Source organism: Pleurodeles waltl, chromosome 6 (assembly GCF_031143425.1).
Source record: "Pleurodeles waltl isolate 20211129_DDA chromosome 6, aPleWal1.hap1.20221129, whole genome shotgun sequence".
NCBI classification, from domain to species: domain Eukaryota; kingdom Metazoa; phylum Chordata; class Amphibia; order Caudata; family Salamandridae; genus Pleurodeles; species Pleurodeles waltl.
Window position 1 is genome coordinate 1,460,527,711 of NC_090445.1, and position 27,296 is coordinate 1,460,555,006.

The 27,296-nt window shown below is 41.7% G+C and overlaps 1 protein-coding gene across 34 annotated transcripts in view; it reads left to right on the forward strand.

Moving 5' to 3' along the window:
* ANK3 (ankyrin 3) overlaps positions 1 to 27,296 on the forward strand; it is a 1,678,649-nt gene that overhangs the window by 1,342,950 nt on the left and 308,403 nt on the right. For 22 of the 34 annotated variants that reach the window (XM_069240922.1, XM_069240928.1, XM_069240923.1 and 19 more), the window contains 3 exons: positions 1,051 to 1,146; positions 7,337 to 7,409; positions 7,981 to 8,043. In XM_069240922.1, coding sequence (XP_069097023.1) covers positions 1,051 to 1,146; positions 7,337 to 7,409; positions 7,981 to 8,043 — 232 coding nt within the window. The remainder of the gene's footprint in view (positions 1 to 1,050; positions 1,147 to 7,336; positions 7,410 to 7,980; positions 8,044 to 27,296) is intronic. The other 12 variants (XM_069240932.1, XM_069240950.1, XM_069240937.1 and 9 more) reach the window with 1 other exon arrangement.

A 27,296-nucleotide genomic window follows, 5' to 3' on the forward strand; every position in this document is an offset into this window, starting at 1 on the left:
GGTGGGGGGCAGAAATAAAAGCAAGCTCAGGAGACCAGGCTTCCTTTTTTTTTTTTTTTTTTTTTTTTTTTTTTTAAATGGCATGAAATTCACAAATAGTTGTGATTTTCACTGTTTTTAAAAAAAAATCTTTTTAGCCTGGGGGTGGGGGTCCTGGCAGACCCTTGCACCAAGGCCAGTGGGATAGGGTAAAGGTACCCTGCCCCCTTTTTTTGTTGTTGTTTTTTACATTTTCTTTTTAGGCTTGGTTGAAGCTAATTCTCAAAATGGCTGTCAACACTTTCTGGTTGAAGATCGTCAGTATTCGTGAAGTCGTCACAACCCTAGGTAACCAAATCTGGATCTCCTGAACTACTGAATGGATTTACACCAAATAAAAAAAAGGCTCATCTGTGGACCAAGAGCTATTTTCTGCCAAATTTGGTGTAATTCCACCCAGCGGTTGGGGCTGCAGGCGTGTCTAAAGAGTCCATAGGACTTAACATGGAAAACAAATGTTGACCCCCACCTTTTTCTTGAGTCCTCCTTGACATATCACCCTGAAACTTTCCATGCACAGCAAGATTGCAGGGCACACTTTTTTTGGGAAAAGTTCTTGAAGGCTCGCCAAGCCAAAGATATAGGCAAGTCAAAAGAAGCTTTTTCAATAGAAACTAGGTCTTAACTATAACTACCCTACCTATAGGCTACCACCAGTAGGTAATAAATTATATATACATTTCAGTTTATTAAAGCTAACACAGCCTAAACGCACTGGAGTGTTTACATGATCATCAGGTGTCTTTAAATGACTAGATTGTTGAAAACAAGTAAGACAGTGCAAGGGTGTTTTCAAATGTGCGATCCTAAAAGTTATTTGTTGTGCAATAATTGGTTATTTTGCCTTACTAGTGTTTGCTACATATCAATCATTCATCCATCTTGTTCAAATAACCCATTTCCTGACCAAAACAGCACTTCATAGACAGAACAATGTGCTTTCAATGTAAAAATCCAATGTGGAATAGTTCCGTATAATAATACTCATGACATTTATTTTTTTCTAATTAGAATGGTAATACTGCCCTCTCAATCGCTCGGCGGCTTGGCTACATATCAGTTGTTGATACACTGAAAGTTGTGACAGAAGAGACAATGACAATGGTTGTAAGTAGTATGACTTTAGTAAGAGTGTTTTAGGGAATGTTTGCTCCCTTATGTTAAAATTGCACTATTTCTGTTGTTGTTTTCTTTAACAAAATATATTTCAGTGTATTCTTAAACACATAATTCACCATGTTTAGAAACACTTCACATATCACCTGGTGTGAGGAGATAGCTCCTACTTGCTTATTTTATTGATTGTCTTTCTGTTTTTTATAATAATAAAACTTTCTTTGTCCGATAAAATCACTGGATGACGAAACAAATTCTGAATGTGTTTGTTTCACCGAAAACAGTTATCTGTAGGTTGGAAAAGGTACCTTTTGTGCAGACCAGATGTCTGGGAGTATAGCCATACATTTCACTCTGGAATATGCCTCATTCAAAGGGATGAAATGCTAGGTATTAGATACCCCTTAGAGTAAGGAGAATTGGCTTTGGGTTGCATGCCTACTAGCAACATGCAACTGAAATGAAATGAAAAAAGATTTGGACAGAGCATATATACCCAAAGGCATTAAGGAGCTAGCGGCCCAAAACAATTTAACTTCAAACCAAAGAGCTAGAGCGCTGGAGAATCAATTTACAAGTGAAAGGCCATGTTTTCATATGTTTCCTAAATAATAATTGTTTTTTCAGTTCAGAAATATGCAGTGGAAGAGTGTTCTAAAGTTTCACTGGCTGCACCATAAATGAGCAACCTTCCACCCCATTGGCCTTCCAGAATCTAGGAACTGCCAACTGTCTGCTCTGTGCTGCAGCAACCCTGAAGGCAGATACCAGTGAAATCTATCCCTGAAGAAATGAGGGCCCTTGTTATGTAGTGCTCAATGGGCTTTGCAAAGGGAATGAAAGGCAATTGTCTTGATCACTGGGAAACATTGTAATTTTATAAGTTCCTCCGGTACTGAATGGTAAGGTAGAATGTCTAAAATTGGCTGAGCAGCAGCATTTTGTACTGTTTGCAATTTGGTTAAGGATCTTTGATTTATGTTGTGGTAAAGAGCATTGCAAAAGTCCAGCCTGGAAGAGATTAGAAGAGACTGTTTTCCTAGCTATCTCTGGTATATAGGGAAATATTTTATAAAGGTAGGATACTACTAAAGCAGGACGAAACTGTCTGATTCAGTTAGTGTGTAGAAGGCCAGACTTTCATCCAATATTATCCCCAGGTTTTTGCTGATTTGATCATTAGAAGAGGAGGGTCTGAGGTGGACAGATGCCAGTTGTTGTGCCAGAAGGAAAGGGGGCACTCAGAGATGAGGACCTCTGTTTTTCTTCAGCATTAAATTGTAGAATATTATCCTTCATCCAATTTCTAATAGCCACCACACAGTTCTTAAAATACATGTCGTCTGTCATAGTAACAATGATCTGGGTGCCATAAGTGGAAGATAACACAATGAAACCAGAAGATTGAATAAGCTTGTTCCATACAGATTAATAAGGCAGTACTAAGGGATGAATCAGCGGCACCACGGATGGTAAAGAGAAGAATTTGGAAGTATATTACCTTCATCAGACAGACTCAGTATTTCTGATAAAGGAACTAAGTAATTTGAGGGCTTTTCCTTTAATACCCAACTGAAAGATGGGCTATCAAGAGGGAAGTGGATACAGTGTTTAAAGGTGTGGACCGATTTAACATAATAAGACCCACAGCTTTACCTGCATCAACAATTGATCTGATATTGTCTACTGCTGTCACCAATGCATACTCCTCAAATCAGTTTGAGGGGGATCCAGCAAGTCACGACTGACAATTATAGCAGACAGTTCTAATGTTGATATGTTTTTCCAGTACTTTGGCAGTATATGGTAGCCAGGACATAGGATGATAATTTTTGAGATTCTTAACATCCAGGTTAGCCTTTTTAATCAGAGGCAATAAGATTGCTTCCTTACAGTCCTGTGGAAAGCAGCCAGACTCAATTGCTGAGTTGAGAGTCGGCGTCAGCTGCATTGCCACTGTACCTGCTACCTGATGTAAAATGTTCAGAGGGCAAGAATCAAGGGGGTTCGGATTTAATATTGAGAATAAGAGCCTTCACTTGAAAGATAGTAAGCAGAAAGAAGGTAGAGAAAAGAGTAGTGTTACATACATTGTAGGCATTCAGATTGAAAACTCTTGCTACAGGGGTAAAGGGGTACAAAGCAGGAGATGAACCAGTGTTATTATCTTTGGTCGACTATGAAGAGTTTGGAGTGACCTCTAAGTGCACCAGCAATTGAGTGCTAAAGAACTCAGAAAAATTGTGAATCTTAGTTAAAAAAAAACCCAGCCAGGTCATCACAAAAGGAATGAGGTTTTGGAACTAGAGACCAAATCATATGTTCTAAAATGGTCCTTAAAGGAATTTTGGCCATTGTTGATCTTAGCAATGTGGAGCTGGGATTATTCCCTTAAAGATAGCAGGTTTGTAGATGTGGATTAGTGACCTATAAATTGTTTTTTCCTGAGAGCCATATGCAGAACACCATTTACTTTCCTGTCAACTGCATGTTTGTCTCAACAGTCTAAGCGTATCTGAAAACCTGGGGGTTGATGATTTAGGGGGTTATTCTAACTTTGGAGGAGTGTTAATCCGTCCCAAAAGTGACGGTAAAGTGACGGATATACCACCAGCCGTATTACGAGTTCCATAGGATATAATGGACTCGTAATACGGCTGGTGGTAAATCCGTCACTTTTCCGTCACTTTTGGGACGGATTAACACCTCCTCCAAAGTTAGAATAACCCCCTTTGTGTGTTACCTAATGACAGTTGTTTAGGGGAGGGGCTGAGTCGGATGATTTATGAGCTAGTCTCTTGATAGTTTGCAGCAGCCACCTCAAGATTGGGCTCACCAATAATGGGCAATGATAAAATGTGTTAGCGTCCACTTTTTTCCAATCCCTAATCTTAGCTCTTAAAGAGGGAACCTTAGGGAGATTTATGGACGAAGGGACTAAGAGAGAAACCAATTTCACTGTGATCAGACCAAATAAAAAATGCCCAAAGGCACTCGATCTGACTGACAAAGCATACCAGTTAGGCTGTGTCCTAACTGGAAATACATGTGGCTGCACTGGTTCAGCACACAGCAGAGGCCCAGTTTTTACGCACATGCAATGTATAATGTGAGTTCATTAAACCCAATATTTCTCAGAGATAGAGCGTTATTTTAGATAGTGCAGGGAAGAAACAGAAAGAGGCAAACCGTGGTCACTGTTTCTGACCTGTACTGGCTGACATTCAAGCTCTTGCTCCAGGAAAAGAGCCCTGGACACAGAAAGGACATGCCAAGGCATTTTCTTGCACTATTAGTGTATATTTGGCAAAACGTGCAGAGTAAAATATGTTTCGGTTGTAAAATTATGCAAAGATGAGCTTCAGCATGAAAATTATAACCCTGATCAATTTTAATATCTCGTCAGAAAAAAACTTTACTGCATCTACAAAACTTTGCAGTAAACAGTTTTTGGCTCCATCTTAAACATGCATTTTTTTATCACAAGTGCATTAATTTTGTGTACCTTTGCCTTGCAAGTGACAGAGTCTGCATCTAGGCACAATTTTGTCATTCTCATTCAAGCAGGGATGTGCAGTTTTTATATCGACTTGTGTGTGAGTGGAACCTATATACTAATAATTAGCAAAGGGGGGGGGTCACAAAACTCCCTGCCCACTGAACACTACACTAATTACCCCGGCCGCAAATCCTGTTTTGGAAGACTTTTGGGGGGCATAGGCTCTGGAGCACTACTATCTCCCCCCTGAGTCTGCCTACAAACCTCACAAGGGGCACCTTCTCCTGGGAGAATCAGCTAAACTGCCCGCCCCTCACCCCGCAAATTGCTCTGGGTTGGTAACTTATCCGCGGTAACGGTCACAAATCATTGATACTACATTACTCTCTGAATAAGAAATAAAAAGGGGTGCATCCCTTTCCCCGTCCTGTTTGTGGTTCGGAAAGGATTGCAAAAGCCATTTTCATTGGGGAAAAAAGAATTTGTAAAAGGGCTTTTGTACATTATTAAAAGTTATTTTTGTCACAAACAACTGTAATTTTGTGATTTGCAAGTTTGCAACTGCAAGAGAACTTTGTGTATATCACCCTTAGTTGCAAAGTAGTGAGGAAAATGTAGCAAGTGCAGTATGCTTCTGGTTTCACAGTACATTTGTGAGATAAAGGCACATCCATTTCCAGCACAGTATTAACACCCATAAGAAATGTTATGCCATAGTGCGAAGTGCAGGAAGAAAGCTATGCGTGGGCGTAGTCAAAGGGAAAAAGAAGGAAACCATTCCGACTGTGCAAAGGCTAATAGAAAAAATCATAAAACGTTATTTGCCTATTATGCACACTCCCAGGTTTTAGTAAAAAACAAATATTTTCACTTGCAATGTTTCTGAGTAGCCCAGGCAGATTAAGTAGTACAACACATTAAGTTGTCCACATGATTATCTTTGTCCAGGACCCAGACAGCTTATTTAAGGATGCAGAAGAAATACTGGAACTCCATGATTTTCAGCAATCCCCTTTATTGATTATCCACCTGCCAATGATTTGCTAAATTACATTTTGAAAATGTACCTTTAATCTGAAGAAATAGTAAATGTGGAATGTGCTTCTTTTTACGGCGATGTTCATTATTCTTGAATCAACAGAGGAAGATAATTCTGAAAATATACACCATCTGAAGCCCCCCTTTTCTGTATTCGAAAGGATAGGGGAAGTCTTACCAATGACAAAATTGTTTGACAAAAGGGTTATTTTTCTGACATTTTTTCATATCGCATAGGCTTTGTGAAGGTAACTTCTATGGTTGGCATTGTAATAACTAATTTAATGTGACAGCGCAATAAATAGTGTTACACGCGACATTGTGTGATAGATAATTTTGGCAGGTCGTCGTAAAGACAGCATTTGCAACATTGTAGTACAATGTTGTACAAATAGGTAAAGCAATGAATGGAAACATTTATGAAGCACCCTTGTTAGCAATCCTTATATAGACCCTGGTTAACCAATCAGCTTTGCGAGACAAAGGGCAGTAATGTCCCATAAGTAGAAAAAACTGTAAAGTGACTCTAAAAACGTCAGATCATTAGTCATCTGCCAGTCAACAGATTCGGTCAGGGAGAGAAAACGGTTTTGTTCCTACTCATAAAGACGCCGTCATCCCATTGACGACAATCTAAAAATGCTTGACTACAGGTTGTAAGGCTCTCTTCGGCATGCATGGGTGAATGTCATTTTTAACTATTGTGAGACGGAACGCTCAGACCCCTTGAAAAACAGCTGGAGAACCTTACATTTAATTCTGGCTTCTTTGGGAGTCAGCGCAACTTATGGTCCTTTTGCCTGTGTGCAGCCTTTTGTAGTTTAGCCAAATGTTATTTTGCGAGGTCTAGCATATAGACAACCTTAAAGTTATGTATGGCTCTCTATAACTGGTCATAGATTGAACAGGCCTGGGAGCCAGATGTTCGAAGAATTGAGTTGCAAATCACTTACTGTTTTTGGGCACCGTTGCTTGTGAATTGTTTCTTATGACCATTTGCACAAATTCTGCCTCTTGTATAATAGTGAGATAAGATCCCTTCTGTGAAGCCTTGTGAATAGATGCAAATACAAGGATGGAGTCCTGCAAAGAACAACCAAACTAAGTCCTTGCATTTGCAGTCGCAGAATGCTGCAGAACATGTTGTGTAAGTGAGCAGGATCTTCAACTGAGAAAAAAGGTGCATGATGGGAATGTGGAGTATGCAGCAGTCCCTTTAACTGCTGTCTGCTCCCCCAATGCCTCCAAATGTTTTTTACATGGAGGAAGCTGTCCCTTTCGCTCTTTGAATGGGCCCCAACCCCTTCCAATAGTTTTTATTTTCTCACTGATTATGATGGCAGGAACAGTTGCAAACCATTGATTCATATCCCTTGCAAGCAGCGTTGCAAGTCAAGAATATTTGATAGATCTGGTCTCATACATATTCCAGTTGCCTTTAGTGAGAAGGAGAGATTAAAGATGCCACAGTGGGAGCCTAGGGTTAGGCCTTTAACGTTAGTCACCACGCAAGTTTTTTTTTTTTACACTGTGCTCCAGATATTCGACCAACAGAACTGTAATTGTGTTTCTGACATTAATTGAATTCTCCTCTCTAGCTTTCTGATGTTGTTGTGATTCTTGTCTTTTTGTTGTTGTTCACAGACTGTGACGGAAAAACATAAAATGAACGTACCCGAAACTATGAATGAGGTCCTGGACATGTCTGATGACGAAGGTTTGCTCATTAATTTTTACTTTTAAAATATAATTTTGAAATCCTGTGATTAATTGTAGTAAGTGGTCTTGGCTCTGAACTAGTTATAAATTGAACAGTGTGTGATTAACCCGTTCTTATATAAAATATATAAAGGGTATTTTGTTACTGTTACATTTCCTTGTATTTCCTTTTCCCACGAGGAACTCTTTCATATCTTAATGTTTATTCCAACAAAATTCAAAAGCTGGCCTCACTACCTCCCCTATTGTAATACTCTTCTTTTTAAAATTATTGTATGGCATCCACCTTACAGGGGCTATGTGCCTGAGTATCTTTGTCTGTCAGCCACCTTGTAGTATCTTCTTTGCCAAAGCAGAATTGTCAGTCTCTGCTGGTGAGAGCAGCCCATGTCCCTTTCAAAGGAAACCTATGTTTTTCAAAAATAAACTCAACCCACATAATGATAATGTAACTAAAATTTTGATAATGATTGGTTGTATCTACAATTTTGCTTCAAATCCAGTAGTAAAGCGTGGCGTCATAATTTCTTCTTTATTTGCTCACTTGTTTTGTTTGTTGACTTGTACAGTTCGTAGAGCCAATATGCCTGAAATTCTCAGTGACGGCGAGTATATGTCAGAGGGTGATGAAGGTATTTGTGCATTTATTTTGCAGTGAAACTTAACTTAAACATTTCCTTTCAAATCAAATTTAGGGCTCTACTGACATAAGCGATGCATAGTTCAGTTTAAAACTCTAGCACACCAAAATGAAAGTAACTGACGTACCTTTATATCAAACTTGGAGAAGTGGACCTAGAAACAATATTTCTGCAGCTTAAATAGACAGTATTCAAAATCAGTGCCTAACTACACACAGTGTGAGACAATCAACATGGACCATGTCCCTGCCAAAAAGCCATTTTACAGGTATCCCCTACTGAAATTGAAAAATGCTCAAAGAGACGATCTCTGGAGCCAGGATTTTCTGGAAGCCACATAAATCCATCTGAACACCCTACCCATAGTTTTTTGTTTCTACTACTGCTACTGAGATTATTTCTGAAATTGCCTTAATCAATTTACTTTTCTTTGACTGATCATATACTTCTTGATATTATTATTCAAAGGAGTTAGTCAAAAACCTGCTGGCACAGACCCTGTGCAGTTGTAATGTACGCCAGGGATTACTATAACTCTCACAGATAAACCAGCCGACAATTATTGTGTGCTTCCTTAGAGGATTCCAGTATGCATAGTCATAAGAACGATGAAAGGCTGAGTAAACCACTGTCGATTTCTACCTCTCAGGGAGCACAGAGATACCATCAGGGAATGTTTAAGTAAATAAACAACCTTACCAGCTCTTAAATCAGTTATGCGTGATGAGAGCATTCTAGTAGACAACAGTGTATTATATGGGGGAACAGGCTTATCACCCCCCAGGAGCACAGGCAAAGGAATCTGAGATACATTAAATTGTGTTGATCTCTGAGGTTATTAAAGAGGGTAAATTCCTGATGCAAATTGATAGGTTTCTGACCATGCTTAGTACATAGGGACCCATATGTTCCAGCTCATTCTTTGATGTTTGCATGCAGCAGTGCATGAATGATTCCCAATATTTTCAGAGCTGTATTGTAGGGTGCAGAGTGACATATGCCAGTAGCCACAAGCGTTTCTCTTAGGTTGTGGTAGATTCTTCAGTAATGATGCTGGATGTATGTCAAATCCCTACTGCTCCCCCGTTGAACTAGCTATCTCTAAAATTATGATATGAAGAGCGACATGAGGAAACAAATTTAATGATGCTTATGTTCCCAATGTCCTAGGGTGTAAAGATTATATTGATTTTCAGTGGTGCACGCTTCTGTGAATTAGAGCCCTAAATTAGCAGATTAATAACCTATACCATTCACGGCCGGTGTACTGGGCCTTTACTCTAACTGCTAACTCTTTTTCTTTCTTTCTAATGTATTCCATTTGGATTACCCTCTCTTTGAATTGGGATGGCAAATCTTCTTGATTATAATTGAAGTGTGTCTTGAATCTCTGTCACAGCTGCTCATACTAATTAAGGTTGACGACTGGAACGTTATTTGAATCTCTGGGATTTAGCACCTGAATACACTTGAGTTGTCTCAAGTCTCACTGAATTTCACTTTTGAAAATTCAAAATGGATCAATCCTTAAAGTGAATAATTTTGAGACATTGCTTTCTTCGCTCAGTTACAATTTAAGTAATGTGTGTGATGTTAATCACTATAAAACAATGAGGTTTTACAGCCCCTTAACCCAGACATGTTTATCTGATTCAAGATGATTTGCCCAATCCTACCTTTCCTCGACTTTGGTCAATAAAGTCTAACTTTGATGCAATATGTTATACATTAGTATTACAACTAATCCTTGTTAAATACAATAATCAAATTATATTGGGCAAGTTATCCGGAATGTTACAATTATTTTTGGAGTCACACCCCCAATGCGGGCTGGTGGGTGGGATACTACCTTTCAATAACCTACCCTTTCTCTTACTAAGGGATCTAGGTTGAGGATTCTTTGCATGACTGAGTCTTTCCTCAGCTGTAAGGTTGGCAGGTCAACACATTCTTTGTTTATGTGTTCCACTGTGATTATCTGTCAAGAGAATTGAATTGATTTTCTTTTGCTGTGTCCCGCATATAAGGCAGCAAGGGGCTTGTTGAAAGATACCTCAGTTGTTGTACAACATTCATTATGTCAGTACCTTACTGTTTTCTGCATGCCTCTTTTCTAATTTTAGGTCCTAGGTAGAATCATTCTTCTGCTTCCCAAACAAAGTTCAATGACTGCTACCAGTTTTATACTTTTACCTGGACTATTGCATTAAGGCCTTTGTGGGTCATGAAAAGTACAGTCTCTATAAATTCAGTGAATGGCGGAACAAACAACATACACCACCATCATTAGGGGGGATATCACCCTGATACTACAACAGTTACTTTGTCTCTCTACTGTGGCTTACCGGATTGCCCATAAATAAGACCCAATGCCCTTATCTTCCAAATGATAACTTATATTGGCTAATCATTGAGCTAGTATCAAATGTCAATTAAAAAAAACAATTATGGAGAAGGGGTTTTATCCATTTTCATAAATTAATCCTAAAATGATATCCACGTAATTTTGAATTCACCTGGAACGCTGTCAAACACTTTTCATTTTATGTGTGGCAGATGAGGGTATCACTTCTACTCTGAATATATAGAGATTGTGTAGGCATTTGTATATTTGTTATTAATAAATCATCAAACAGTTTAAATGTATACGTTTCCGAAACCTCTGCACTGCTTGTTTCACTCATCATCTGGCCATTGAGAATTGGTTCGATAAAACAATGCTATATCAGAAGAATGTTGAGCACGATTCACTGGGAGAATAAAGAAGAATGTGAACGGCCATGAAGAAATATAGATTTTCTTTGTGTATTTTTGAAACGACAGAGCACGATTAAAAAAAATGATCTCATGTGTGCACAAAACAAGATGCATGCTCAGGTATTCCTCAACTTGTCTCACCTGAACATATATTGTAGCCAATCTCCAGCAAGGGTTTGCATTTTCACTCTTGCAAGCCATTAAGGATAAGGTAATATAGATGCGAATGATCTCTAACTGGCATCACATTTATTTGTATTAATCCCGGACAGCACGACAGTAAAGAATATTAAATAAGAATAGAAAATAGATTGATGGGTCCCTACATCTGATAATATGATACTGTACTTCAGCTACAAGTGTGTGCTAGTTGTAGTTGCAACCATGAAGAATTTCCGTAAAAACAGATGCAGACGGTGACAAATCTGTTTCAAACTGATCTGTCTGATGCAATAACAACAGTTTTTAAAGATCGGATTTCGTCTAGAGAATAGCATCTTTCTCATCCCTAAGGTATTCTTCCCACTTGTTGATGGGGAAGTAGCTCTGAACTTTACCGATAATGTCACTGACCCTGACTACTTCTATGTTTTGACTTGGAGAACCAGTTAGGTTATTAATAATGGACCATAAACACTGAATACCAGAACACAGCATTCTTGTGGTTCCATCCATCTGACTAGAGAAAAAGATCTGTAGTGCAGATGGGTGAAGCGCTGAGCTTCATTTCCACCATGCATGGGATTTAAAACCAAGGGTTGAATGGTGATAAATCACAAGTTGTTGCGCCAGCAACATGCTCCTTGGGAGGACCAGGGTGGGCACTGCTAGAAGATGCCATCTTGCTAAATAGAATGCCTGCATAGTCCCAGCAATATTCCCCCCCTTCTTGACATTCACAGAGTCAGTAATACACTCAGGCTTGAGTTTTTGTTTCTGCACGATTTTCCTTTTCCATTTGTGAGACAGAACCAGAAGGGCTCGTCTCTCTTCGCAGTTGCTTACTAAACTTAATTAAAATATTCACTGCATATTGAATTACATGTTGGTGCAGTTGGATAATTGTCATGGACACTGGTGGGGGAACCAATGAGGCTCATAAAAATAATCTTACATTCCAGCAATTGAAGAAGCTAATAGTGAAATCTTTCCCTCTGTAGCAAATTAATTCACCCCAGTCCGTAAACACACTCCATCTATGAAAACACACATTCAGCATCACTCACCGCATTACAGTACACTGTCCATACATTCTAATAATTTAAAGCAAATAATGCAGTAGCTACACTAGTCTGTTACAGAGACAAGTAACCTTCTTCACTTTCTTTCTAAATCCCCCATATTGACGCAGTTAGTGAGCACATTTGTTTTAAAAGGGTGCATAGATGGACTTATGCTTAGGAAATAGGTAAGGTTATGCTTTGGCCTGCCTAAATGTGGACCAGTTTCGCTGCTGCTCTAGAGGAGTGATACCCCCACATACTGTTCTAGTTGATGCAGTGTTTATGGAACCTTTGGCACGCCCTGCCCTTAAAATGCACTCTGAAAGATCTTTACACTTATTGTTAAATTATTTTTCATTGCTGCTTTTGATTCCCAATCCGAGGAAAGTTGGGTGCATACACCCATAAATATGTGAATCCCACATGAGAAAGGTTTGAACATAAATTTCGTGACCATCTCCTTCTGACGTAGACCACCATGCTGATGAATGTTCTGGACTCCATTACTGCACTGTAATTAAGTATTGCTTGGAAGAGTGTTTGGCTGACTGTAGCAGTGGTGATCGCTTTCACTTCGTTTCATTATGGATTGGCTAACGTTTGCCCACAGGAACTCGTGGCTCAGCAGAAAGCAGTGTCTAATCTATTATTTGATGCTTGAAGGCATATAGTTTGCTGGCCCATTTTTGAGCTACCCACTTGAACTTTTCCAAAGGTGTTTTCCTGAATGTGCATTTTCTATTTTTGAATGCATGCATCTGAACGCTTCCGTTTACAACATCTGCAAAGAATGTCCGTGCGAAACTCACATGTGCTCCATGCTTTGTGTGAGTACAGAGGGCTATATTAAAACATTATCTGTTTTTATTGTATCTTCTACACCCACAAAGCAAACACAATAATTAGGGTAAAAATCCGAACAAAATACACATATCTTTGGGCTTTTGTCACAAATCTCAAATATTAAAATCCAGAGAATTATTTCAAGAGGTAAGGTGGGTGAGTGGATCTGTGTGTGCGTGTTGAATGAAAAGAAACAAAAGTTTAAAATAACGTTATAGTTAAGTGTGATAAAAAGATCTGTTTTTGTTTTAAAAACACTGAAAAATTGAAGGTTAAAGTAACAGCATTGTTACGTGAATATGTCAGTGACAACATTAACATTTTGAATTAAATAAAAACCACAGAAATTCAGAAGTTATAGTTAGCAGAGCTAACTATAGCTTTGCCCCCCCAGCTATGAACTGCTTATGACCTCATATACTACATCACCCATGATGTGTTCTATGACATATTTTATGACATCACTGATGACATCTCAAATAACACCATCAGTGACATCACTGATGACATCATCCAGCTAGTGTTTGTTACATTTATAGTTTTCATACTGACGCATAACTGCCAAAGTACTTCTTTATCTAATTTTGCACAGGCTGTGTCCAGCTAATGGGTGTAATGTGTTTACAAAACACATGTGCTTCTAATACTTCATACTTGTGTACACATATTGAACATATTATAAATGTTTGCATTAAAGAGTAAACCTCTGCAGGTGAGAGTTGGCAACTTGTATTCAGCATGTTCCACGCATGTTTCAGGCTCTGTGGACAAAAAAAGTTTGAAACAAGGAAAAGATTCTACATACAATATACCAAGTATTGTAAGCAGCCTTAAGTTATTAGGCAGAATCGTCTCAGCATGAGAATTTCTACGTAACGTACAAACTGTGTGTACCAGGTATTAAGCTATGTACATGTGCTTGCTTTGCTTCAGAAGATGGTTTCCCTGTGAGGTTTTCACAACAGCATGAGGGCTGAAGGTAGTACTATCTTTAGCACCTTCAGAGGTTGCTTATTTTAACCAAATAATGTATTTTTGCCAAGTGTTGCCTAGAGTGTATACTGTTCTTAGAAGATACTTGTAATGCCCTATAGTGTATTTCTCATGAGAATTTCACTGTCTGCCAACAGTTTGGTACAGAGTAAACTCTATCCATAGACTGAATACTATTTACAGTATTCACTTCGCAATTCATATGAGCTTCATTTCTCAATGTAGGTTTGGTGACCATCAAGAGTTTGATACAGATAAAAGCTGCCCATAGTAGGGCATTCATTTTGGAATGCATGTTCAGTATTTTTAGGAATTTGGCTTTCTCTGAACAGTTGTACACAAATGAAACACTCTATGCAATGATAGTTTTCTATATATCTGTGGTTATTGTTAAAGTGAACTACGCTACACACGAAGTGTATGGTATAGAGTCAAGGTTGCACATAACCCATGCTTTCTACACCTAAGGGAGTTGTATTGGTGATTGTCATTAATGATGCCTCCTACTGTACAGAGCTATTTTATGCTTACTTTCAGACCTCTAATGCCATACTAATTTGTAAAGCAATATCTACAAAAAACAAAGCTTGGATGATATTATCAGTGATGTCATAGAAAATGCAATGAGTCACTTAATATGTGAGATCATAAGCAGTGCATGGCGGGGGCACAAATTATAGTTGGCTCTGCTAACTTTAACTGGTGAATTTCTGTGTTTTCTTTAGTTCAGAACGTTAATGTTGTCACTGACATATTCACCTAGCTATAACTTTACATTTGTGAATTTCTAAGTGTTTTAAAAAATAAAAACAGATCTTTTTATCACACCCAACTATAACATGACTTTAACCTTTTGTTTTTCAGTGAATTTGTTGGGTTTTGTAAGGTGAAGTAATACTTCATTACCATACATAAAGCCAACACCGCAGCACACTATAGCGCCTACTGTGTGACCCTGCAGCAAACTCTCGACAAGGCCTTATATTTTTTAAAGTGGAGAGAGGCCAATGCCCTCCTCCCCTAGCCTCATTAAATCCACTAGGCCCTGGCAGCCAATCAGAGCGCTCACTCCCGCAGAAGTCTGGCTTATGTGAGAGCAAGATGGCTCAAGGGAAAAAGCTCCCTCCTTGTGGTAATGGGTTAAACAATAGATCATAGAATGTTGATATAGAATGGAATGTTAGAGGATTCTACTTTTCGGGAGGATGCTGGGAGTAGTGACAGAAAAGCAAAGGAATAGGCAGCTTTTACTGTTGTTGCTGTGATTATACATTTGCTGGGGCTGAATGAAGAAGGCTTTTAAATTAGGCATATAGCATCTTCATTGCAAAAGTGGTGGAGGATAGGATTGAACTCAAATCAGAATGCTCTATTTTTAAACTGGCGCTCCTGCAAGAGTTTCTTGAGCCTCTCACAGACCCAACTGTCCTGATATCTGTGGTTTTTAACCTTAATTTCTCAAAAACTACTGAACTGATTTACACCAAATAACACAATCTGCATACCAATCTCTAGCTTCCTGCCACATTTGGTGTAGCTCCTTTCAGCAGTTTTTGCCGTAGCCCATCTTAAAGATGTCTATGGAAAGTGCACGGAGAGTTTGAGTTTTGGGACACCCCTTTTTCCTAGGCCCCCACTTGACAGATCACCTTGAAACTTTCCATGAACAAACTAGTCAAAAGTAGCAATTTTTTTTAATGTTTTGTGGAGAATCGTCAAATAGTGCGAAAGTTATTAGCAACACAAAAAATGCTTTTGCATTTGACAAATTTTAATCCCAACTGAAAAAAACTGCAAATACATGTCAATGTTCATACAAGCAAATTTGTACTTTAAAAAAAAATCTAGTAATAAAAATGTTAAGCAGTCGAGTCTTAGAAGATAACATGTATTTTGTTTTCTACAGTCTTCTGTGATTCTCTGATGGAGAGTGGGTTTTACCACTTCATACAAGGTGTATTGGTAGGAAAACCAGGCTTAGATTATTTTGTACAAAGCATACGTTTTTCTACTAAGGCATGACTTGAATGATCCTCACTAGGGGTTATGATGTTGGCATGCTAACTCCACCCTTAATTAATTTGTGATGTGTATAGTTAGAAATTGCTTTGGTATGTAAGGGCAGTCATACCCCTGTGGAATGCTGTATAAGCACCTAATCAATAGCAAGGTATGGGCATCCAATCTGGTCCTGGGCCCCAGATCCTGCGACATTTCCATTATTCCTTGTAACTTTCCTAGCTTAACATTGCTTTTGAGATTGCTAGTGATACAGTGAGAGGAAATGCAATGGGTTATGTCATAAACAAAATGTTATGTCTTCTATGTGGTTGCACTTTTGCTTTTATTTTTAGTAGATTTTATCCTCCTTTAGGTCTGAGACTGTTTGTTGCATTGTAATTTTTGTGAGCTCTGAGATTAGTATGTTGGTAGATCGGGAAAGCCCTGTCTAAAGATGAAATGATTTAGTGGTGTGCCTTCCAGTGTATTTTTAGATTTCTAGTTTCCACATGAATGGTGAATTACAGAAGCAGCTTCTTGTGGTTGCTAGTTGATTACAGTTAAACACATGTCTCGCCACACTCACAGCACAGCATTGTTTTTTAAGATGGTTTGCGCTCCAGATTTAAGATTTCTCCAAACTTGTACATTTCAACTGGAAGCCAAGCAAATGGGCTTAGTCATGTGCACACCTAAAGCCTTATGTTCATGCTGGATATCATATTCACAGTAGGCCGTGTTTTGGAGTGGATGACCTTACACCATCATCTAAGATTTTTTTATAAAAATATATTACTTGTTCAAAAAAGTAAAGCACAGGGAAAAGAATGATACTATCAAAGTTAATCTTGTTAAGTAAGAAGAATGTGAGTGAAGAGGTCTAAATACATGAAAGTAAATCATATTTGGTTTGGAGATCCTGGCTTGTAGAATACATTGGAACTGGCATAACCTGACTGTTCAATGCGATTGGCACCTTAGGAAGTGAAGTCATGTCACCATTGATACTGATGAGTTAAAAGCAGTGACATTATTTAAATAGCAGCCTACTATATTTGCAAGATTATTAAAGACAAAAAGGTAATGAATACAGCAGTATTTTGTTTCAGTTAATATGCCTCATAGTACGTGGGGTGCCACCATGATATGTGAACAATGTAGTCATGATTAGGGGTGTGCGGGAAGCTCCGCTCTGCTTGCGGAGCTAATGGAGTTTGTGGATCTCATTGCTGAGTTGTCCAAAAAACTCTGTTGGCCCCACCATCGGAGTGAAGCTCACCCGGTGCATGCTGCAGCCCAGTATGGGCTGCACAGCGCAAGCGCAGACAGTCAGTGCTTGCGCTCTGCAGCCCATAACTGGGCTGCAGCGCACACTGGAGAATAGGAGGGATGTAGCCATGCGGAGGAGGACTTGTTGGAGAGGAGGACCACCCCGGAAGACCAGGGTAAGTCCTCTTTGCTTTTTTTGTCATTGTTTGTGTACACAGGTTCATTTCCTGGTGGTGAATTCAGGCCGCAGGGCCGCACAGCACACAGGACAGGCCGGTGCACAAGAGGTCTGAAACAGCAGTTTTCAGTGCTAAGGCCCTCTCCTGAATGCGCCCGATCTCAGAAGTGCAAAGCAGGGTCGGGCCTGGCTGACCAGGCCTGACCCTGCTTAGCGCTTCCGAGATCGGGTTCATTCAGGACTCTGTGGGTCACGGAACTCTGCCTTCATTGAATTCCACAGAGTTGTTTTTTTTTTTAATTCCACGGAGTCGGACGCTGTGAACTCCGCCCAGGCCTAGTCATGTTATGCCATGGAGGGCCTGTTATGTCCCATTGCACCCCAAGTGCAACCTCAAGTGCATGGGTACAGCCATCAACTAACAAGATATAAAAGTAATTTCCTCAAGCACAGCCATCAGGAACCCAGGCGCTGGCATCAGATGCTGACCACCAACATCACATGCACGGTTTAAGATGCCTGAGCATAGCTTAAAATGCCCAGTCATAGCTCCAATACCCAGGCGCAGCCAGCAGATGCCCAGACAGTCGCAGATGCCTGGTGATAGTTGCACAGGCATAGTCTGAGATACCCACTCGAAAATCATTAGGCCCAACCACAAGTGCTTGTAAGCCCACATCAAAGTTTCAAGTAAATTTTCAAAACATTTACAGACACAACGTAAAAGGCCAGAAAAACCTCAGATGCCAAAGTACAACAGTTGTTTGCTTATGCATAGCTTCAGAAGCAAACACATAGCCTCCAGCACCCAAGTGTAGCCATGGTATGCCAATCCACAACAAACCCTTGCCCAATTGTTGTCATATGTTCGGGTGAAGCTACACATTCCAAACCGCTTAACAATCTGATGTATAACTGTTAATGGTCCAAAACACACATTGCTGCTTCACAATCCAACGTTTTGGCAATAGAGCTTCTTAATTCAAAGATTTATCCTTCTTTTCCCACTGTAGCCTCCCCATGGATAAGCATGACCCCCATTGAGCACCATTCCTCACCTTTGGGCTCTTGCTGTACAAGAGCACGATATTGGAGCAGGAGAGGCTTCAATTTTTGCATTCCTTGACCAAGGCGCACCAAGTCAAAATGAGTGCAGTTACCAGTGGACCAGTGCAGCGCCCGCTGGACTCATGATGCCACACCAGTGAGGTGAAGACTCAGGCCTACTAGTATGATGGAGGGCAGAAACATGCCTATTCCTTATCTCTTTCCTAGAATATTAGCAGCAAATAGAGGGATGGAAGTGTGGTGTATGTACACTGTGTCCCAAAGTTAGCCACTCAAAAGCCTCCAATTTTTTTACTGATGGACCTGAGGGGGGATAAGGATTTGGAATCACAGGAAGTGGAAGTGTTTTGACAGCCTAACTTACTGCTCTTCCTGGTGCTAACCATGCAATCTCTAAGACCAATGGAGTGACTGTGCAAGTAAAATGGAGCAAATACCTTTGGCAGCACCAAAAGGATGGCCCACTTTCTTGGCATTGGTTACTCCTTTCGTCTGTATGGTCTGCGTTCATTCTCTTTGTGCCAAAATAGTGCCAAAATACAGCCTAGGTGAGTGATGTGAGACCATACCATGTAGCAGGAGTGCATCTAGACTATGTTGCTGGATGTTGCATACTTTACATGCATTTGTGTTAGTGGAAATCCATATGATCTTTTTTTCCTGCTGGCTTCTCACCCTCCATGAGCTCCAGCTTGTGCTCGCCTACTTCCAATGTTTCTTGTGATCAATGCTCAGTCTTAGCTTGGACTCAAGACGTTGCACCTTCCATCATCCCACTGGAGCAGCTGCCACACAACCAAGATACTGCTAATTCTGTGTGAAAGGTCCTACTGAACGCTGACTGTGGTTGGGCCTCTCCCCCTCCCCTTGTAGCTGTCAAGTTCGTCTACTTTTTCAAGTGCTTCTAACTTGTTCTGTGACTACTGTTGAAGTGGACAGGGGTTTGGGTTTTGTTGCGTCCAGTGAATGGGCATGCCTGCCTTGACCCATCATTCCTAAAGGACAGAAATGTTAGTCTTTTATTGATTCTTTTACGTTTGCTCCTATATTATAGTGTCCTATGCTTGTCTGCTTGTCTTCCCGCAAACCTTCTTTTCAGCTTTTCAGCTGTAATGCCCTCGAGCTAAAAAAAAAAAAAAAAAATGAAATAACAATTAGGACTGTACTCGCTCTGATAGTCAACATATTTGGCACGGCCTGACTGTACAGATTTCTCGCGCACCTGAAGGTATTTGTTACCCTAGGTTTCATAACCTGCTGCATGTCTCAGAAGCTATTGCAGAGTATGTGGCAACCAGGACAGTAGGGTCTGCCCTCAGCTACAGTGAGTTGTTCAGAGGGAATGGAGACAGAGCACAGGGAGGATATACTAGGGCATGTGTTGCAAAAGTAGGCATTTAAGCCTGTGTTGGAAGAGGTAGTGAAGGATCGCCACCCTCTGCCAAGGCTTCTTGGAAGTCATCCATACCAGAGCACCATGCATTGCGCAATTTGGTCCAATAAAATATTTTCTTTGTGCTTGGTGTGAAAGAGGTTTGTGTTCTTACACTGGAATACCCCGAATGATGCATAACTGTGGAATTGATGGTGAAAATACTATGTCTTCTACGATGTCTGAACTCATGTGCAACACATAGACCCAAACAAGCATTATTGGAAAGAATTATTGTTGCTGTGCTTATTGGAATTCTGAGTCTCATAGAAAATGATGCAACACCTGAAATTTTCCCAGGTAAACTGCAGCAGGTCAAACCTGCCTAAATTTAGCAAGAAAGAAATGTGGGTCAAATTCCTATATGTTCAGAATATTGTTTCGAACACACCAGTTCTGCATGTTATTCTACATTTTTCTAGGGAACAGGAGATATTTACTGAAGTCAGTAAATACCTCACTCACCCTGTGGTAAAGGTTTTTTTTACCGGGAGAAGTACTTATCCTACTCCATTCTAGGGCAATGGTAAATGGGGCCAGAGTATTTGAAGATCCCTATGTTCTACGTTCATTAACCAGTGTGGAGCCAGAGGGGCTGGATGATTATATGCTGGAGAGATGCCCAGATTGAATCCTGCCCTCTTCTAAAACTCTTCGGGTTTTGCACTGGTCGTTATTTATTCAAAACACAACAAAAAAAACATTAACAGAAAAATAAATCAATCGAAAAATATATATTTCCCATTTCTTTCAGTACCTTGTTAAACATGGTGTGGTGGTGTACAGCCCTAAATTAGTCAAGCTACACACACCACAGTATGAGTAGACCAAAAGGACAGTGTAAACCATCCCAGATCACTGCTCCACCGTATCCCTATATTGGACCCAACCTCCCTCATCCAACAGGTTAACAAGCCTAACTCTAGCAGTGAGGTCAGGAATAAATGCCCCGAGCCCTACACCACTACACAGCACCTGAACCTTGGACCCCACCCCTGTTTAGAATAGCTCTTCTGTTGTTTCTAAGCCAAGAAGACAACAGGTGTAACTGTTGCTCAATTTAATGGCACTTCATGTCATGGAAGGATCAAAGGTTGAGTTGGCCTTGCTAGATTTCGAACTTGTGAACTGCAGATCACTGCGTGTGTTGAACTCAGTAAACCATCTTGCTGCTGATTGTTTTATGTGCAAGTCGAGCTGCAAAGGACATTCAAAGGTAGACTTTGGTACAGGAACTGCAAAGAACTGGCTTGCTTCAACCCTTAATACTGAGAATGTATTAAGAGTGTGATCTGTGCTAACGTATAATAGTCCCAGGAGTGGAACTGCGGAGGGTTTGTGGAATGTCAGGTGGTGGTTGATGTGGAAGGGTCCAGAGTCATGCAGTACCTTGAACACGTGGGTGAGGAGCTTCAGCTGGCATCCCTTCTGAACCAGGAGCCAGTCACGTTTTTTTAAGTTAAGGGTGATGTGGGTGCGATGAGGATGAGTCTTTCTGCAGCATTCTGGATGTTGTGTACTTTTTGAACAGAGTAAGCCTTGATTCCCACATAGAGGATATTTTCATAGTCCAGTCAACTGGTGGCTAGGGCTTGGGTAATGGTGTGTCTCGCTTTTTGGGGAAGCCACTTGAAAATTTTATGTAACGTGTAGGATGAAGAAACCGGAGGATGACACTATGTTGATTAGGGACCTCATGGTGAGTTTGCTGACCAGGATGATACTGAGATTTCTAGCATTCTCTGCTAGGGTTGGAGTGGGCCCCAGTTCTGTGGGCTACCAGGAGGCATCCCTGGGAGATCTGTAGCTGCCAAAGATCAAGACTTCCTTCTCGCCTGTGTTGAACTTGAGGCAGTTATTCCTCACCCAATTGGCGACACTAGTCATGCATTGATGAAAGTTGGTTCTGGCATCGGTAAAGTTTTGGAAGAGGGAGAGGCTGAGTTTTGTGTCATTGGCGTAGGATATAATCTTGAGTCTGTGGGATCTGACTATGTTGGCAAGGGGGGACATGGAGATGTTGAAGAGGCTGGGGCTGAATGATAAGGCTTGAGGGACTCTGCAGACGATTGGTTTGGTGGTGAAGGATGGAAGGTGGACTTGTGTATTGTTGGTGAGGAAGGAGGATAATGTATCTGAGGGCGACTCCTTGGGTGCCTATACCATGAAGTCCGGTGATGAGGGTGTAGTGGGGGACTGTCCAAGGCTGCTTAGAGCTCGGGGAGGATAAGGGTAGATGTTTCTCCTTTGTTGAGGAGGGCCCAAATGTTGTCTGTGGCCACGACCAGGGCTGTCTCAATGGCGTGGTTGCTACAGAATGCAGATTGGGAGTCTCCAGGAAGTAATTGTGTTCCAGGTCGATGGTGAGTTGTTAGTTGATGACTTTTGCAATGGCTTCGGCTGGGAAAGGGAGGAGGGTCAGGGTCTGTGGTTGCTGAGTTTGTTGGGGTCTGCTGAAGTTTCTTCAGCAGGGGTTTAATTTCTGCATGCTTTCAGTCTTCTGGGAAGGTGGAAGAATCCGATGAGGTGTTGAGTAGGGTGGAAAGTTCGAGGTTGATCTTGAATGCTCCTAGGTTGAAGCTGTGATGGTGGCATGGGTCAGATGGGCCCCTGAGTGGATGGATTTCATGATGGTAATGCTGTCCTTGGTGGTGAGGTGGTTAGCCTTGGGATGGTCATGTGTGTGTGGAGGAATGGTTGTTGAAAAAGCCTTCAGTAGATTTAGGTGATTCTGTCATGGAGAAATCTGTGAGGCTGTCGCATAGGTCCTATGTGAGAGAGAGAGATGTTGCTTGTCACTGTCGCAGGGTGAACTCCTGGGCTATACAGAAGGACTTCCTACTGCTGTTGGGTTTGCTTCGATTTGCAGTGCCACTACTTTTTTTTTGTTTTACGTAGTTGTTGGTATAGGTTGAGTGCTGATTTGTAGGCGGTTCTGTCGGGTGGGACTTTGTTGGTGATCCACCTTCTCTTGAGGTGCTTGCAGTGGCGCTTGGTTGTCCTGAGGTCCTCGGTGTACCAGCTGACTTGCTTGGTGAATGTTCTGTGTTTCTTGTTCTTGATGGGAGCGACAATGTCAGCGCAGTCAGTGATGCAGGTGCTCAAGCTTCTGACATCCTGGCTCACGTTGATGTTTGGGCAGGTTGAGGTCAACAGTGTTGGTCCTTTCAATCTCTGAAGTGCTGTTCCAGCTGCGATGGATGGCAATGGGTTGTGTCAGTGGGAGGGCTTGGGGGGTCATGATGATGAAGTCAATAATTGAGTGGTCCGTCCATGTGAGTCTGGTGGTGTGGCCGCTAAAGGTGCATATGGGGTCGAAAATGTGTCTTGCGATGTGCATGGGGTCATGTATGAGTTGAGTTATGTCGTTGAAGTGGAAGTTGAGGTCACCCAGGAACTTGTAGTCCTTTGAGACAGTGGCGACGGAGGCAAAGAAATCAGTGATGAGGTTGCAGTAGGTCGTTCGAGGTCCCGGTGGACGATATGCAAGGGTTCCCCTAATGATGGATTTCTGGCCTTTTTGGATAGTGAAATTGAGGTGTCCCATTGCTGGGATGGGTTAGTCCGTGGGGGTGGTGCATTTGATGAAGTCATTGTGGATGTTGGCGATTCCTCTGCACGTCGTATTGGTGCGGTCGAGGTGGGTGATTCTTTATCCTGCTGGCATGGTAGTGGCGATTTCGGGGCCTGGCGCGGGTTGAGCCAGGTCTCGATTAGGAAGACGATGTGAGGCACGAGTGTGACGATAAGTGTTGATAATATCCCAGACCTCAGTATTGTGTTTGCTGAGTGAGTATTGAGAGGGTGCATGAAAGCTGGTGTTGGGTAGCCAATTTTTTGCATTGAGTGGGCTGGGTGTTGCTAAGAGGTGTGGGGACATGCATGTTCTGGCAGGTGATGTGGCAGAGAGTGCAGGTGAAAGGTTCTGTGGAGTGCGGTGCAGTGTATTGTTTGTGGTGGCATCCAGGGTTGAGGATGCGGAGGGCGATAGTACTGTAGTGGTTAATGGCAGCTGGACCAGGGTTTCGGGTGCAGGGAGTAGTCCAGGCGAGGACAAGCACAGATGGGATTGCCTTTGGCACTCCAGCGATGCAGCTGCACTGTGGCCACCATTAAGTAGGTCTAGGGAGGTGGGAGGGGCACTAGGAGGCAGTGAGCAGGGCTGGCAAATAGGCGGGAAGGAGATGGGGAGGCAGGAGGAGGTGGGAATAAGGAGCACGAAAAGGGCAAAAAGGGGCAGCAGCAAAAGTGGACTGAAAGAGCCCAAAGCAGGCAGAAAAAGAAAAAAGAGAGCCAAAAAGAATCAAAGAATAAGGTGAGAACATAGTAATAGGGAAAAGACTGAAGTGAAGACTAAGAAAAATGGGTGAGGAATGGGCGGGAGCAGCATCCGAAAGGGTGGGAAAGAAAACAGGAGCAGCAAAGAGAGCAGAAAGAGCCTCGAGAAGAAGGTGGTGCAGAAGCAGCGAGAAGAATACAGCAGAAGAGAGAGGGCCTGGAAAAATGTGGATCCTGGAGCTGGCCTAGGGTCAACAGAGGTAGATGGAGAGCTGGGCCTGCGGCCCCATTGAGCTACTAAATCACATTAGTTTGCGTCAAGTACATCTTTCTTGCAATCACCATATACGTCCAAATACATGAAAACACAAGTATGACCAATATGTGGATTGCCAGTAGTTCCACGAATTGGATCAGCTGCTTACTCAGCTGGAAAACTACCTTACTCATAGCTCTGAGCAGGTCAATGTCTACAGTTCCAACATAAGGGACTGCTACTTCGAGTTGCACCCTGGAAGACGAACAATATCTAAAGCACTGTGTAAAGCGAGAAGCAATTAGGATTCTAAAGAACTCTTTGTTCTTTGTGAGAACTGTGTGTATTTCAAATTATTTGAAAATATTTCCTGAAGCAAAGTACAAGGCAGTGTAAGATTTGACCGCAGCCTAAATGAATCAAATCCTTAGTAACATTTCTTTGGACAAACGTTCTTCGAATTCATAATAAATCACTATTTTAAAAACATTTCTGTTTACACTTAATTATCCTATACTGCACAGAAATATACCTAGGGCTAATGCATTTAAAAACTCAAGTTGGCCTTACAAACGTCCTTACACCTGCAAAGTCCAAATTTAAAAAAGAAACTGGGCGCAGATATCAACATTGTAGACAGAGATGCCGCATGCTATCCAACAAAGACAAGCCCCTGTGCGTTTACATCATAGGACATGTATACATAGCTTAACACATTTTGATGAGAATGTCAAAATTTAAGCAAATACCTTCCCGGATGAACCCAAAATCTTGGTCTTGACTGGGTATTCCTACCTTGGATTGGGGACATTCACTGTACTCACTCTCGGGCTACGGAATCCGTGCTCAAAATGTACAGGATAAGCTTCTTTACTGTTAGCCCTATATAGTTTTCTCAGCACCATCTCCCTGTTTTTCATGTAAATCCCTTTCAATATTTCGTTTTAAAGTTAACTTTGCAAATCTTAAGGCTTGTAGCTTAACTGGGCACCTTTCTTCACAGATCTGGGTCGTACTTCCAGTACACCAGCTCGATTCCATTGGGAAGATTCAGCCAGTTATACATGTAAAGTCAATATAGTGAAGACTGTTGAGTGGGTTAAATTAGATTTGTTTGAATGTATTTAATTGGTATAGAATTGAATTTGGAAACGCTGCACAAGGTGTCCCTGAAACAGTGAACAACCTGGCTTTCAGAAGTGCCTGATTACACCAACTGGGAGGTGGGAAGAGCGGTGGACAGCAAAACAATATTCAGTCATATGTTTCAATTCTGGCAGGGCCAAGTCCGACTCTTACCATTCGGAGGTAGGTAAATTAAATGCCACTAAATTGGGTCATAGTACACAGGTTATTTGCAGAACTTAAAATGGTGCTGTATATTATTTTGTTACTGGTAGGTTTAAGCACAGTTCCCAGGTGGTCTTATCAGTGTTCATGAAGCCTAGTTCTTGTGATCATGTGGTCATTGTGTGGCAGTGGCATTTGGGGTAATGGTTCTGCAGTTATAACAGGTGATTTTTACGGCACTTTCCTAAGATGCCCAAAGAAGTGGCAACCCTAAGATTGAAGTAGGCACATATTCCAGGATTGAGCAAGTTTGAAGTGTCCTGCGAAAGGTGGAGGTGTGCAGGAGTGTTAGATACTTAGCAGACGGAAAGGTTAAAGAGGGTTAAAATAAGGATCAGCACAGATTCAGAGTGAAGAACTTGTGCGAGGGCGGGTTGTACACTTGAAGCACACCTGATGGACATGGATAATTGTTACTATTTGTAAAAGTATACGGCAGAAAATCTAATTGATCATCTACAACATCAATTTCTATCCATCTGGCTTGAAATGTAGTTTGGTTCAGCAGCCGTATGCTTGACCTGTAAGCAAACGGATGCTGCTGGTGCTGTCAAGTCTCAGGTGTTTGCTGTCTCTGCGAGTGTGGCACTCATCCACTGTGGCAGTCGAAGTGCTTTAAAAAAGTATGGGATCTATGATGCTGCATGCAGTGGGGGTGGGATCGGTGAGCGTGGGGCAGGGTCAAAAGTGTGGCTCAAAAAAAAGTATTCTTTAAGTTTTTTTGGTCTTTCACTGTCAGGTAGCTACATATAAAATAACATGTAGCTTAAATGAAAAATAAACACAAAAGTTGTTACTCATTGGGAAATGCACCACAGCACATTATGAAACCTCATTAGTTAATGCTCTGCAGTGGTCTGTGTGTTAAACAGAGAGCAACTAAATTAAATGTTGGTTGGTGCAGTGGAGAAAAGTGACGTGTATTTTTAGTGCTACGAGGTCACAGCCTGCTTTCACAGAAAGCACTGTGAATGTTCTTGATGGGGGGACGTGGCTAGCCATCCAAAATGGGGGACGTGTAGCAATGTCGCTCCTGTGCCACTGCAACCCTTAATAATCCTATACAGGGCGAAAGTAATATAGTGTACGGAGGCCTTATAACCCAGCTGCTGCCCCTTGGGCACTAGATGAGGCCCGCAACGCTCCCGCCGACAAATCGGAAGACTCTGAGGGACAGCGCTGCCCGAGACCGCAAGGCCACTGCTGAATGTGTTAGCCTCGGGAGTGGCGAGACTTCAGTGTGCTGTGTCGGTGGACCGGACCCTTTCAGACTCCGGCGCTTGCAGATTGGAGAGCCTATCGGGCTGGTGCCTGGTCCTGCTTTCCTTCCTGAGCGGCGGCTAGATCGGGCCTGGATAAGGCCAGCGTCCGTGAGGTGAGTGGGAGTGGGCAGGCCCTTCCTTGCGGCGTTGGGGCCTGGTGGTCCGCTCCTCACCTACCCTCCACCCCCAGGTCCCACTCGACGATTCTGCTTCTACCAGGCTTCAGTGTCCCGGAGGCCTTGCTGACCTGGGACCAGATGCTGATGGTTCGCGTCGGTCAGGAGGCAAGTGGGAGCAGATAGACCCAGTTGGGGCACGGAGGCTGATGGCCCGC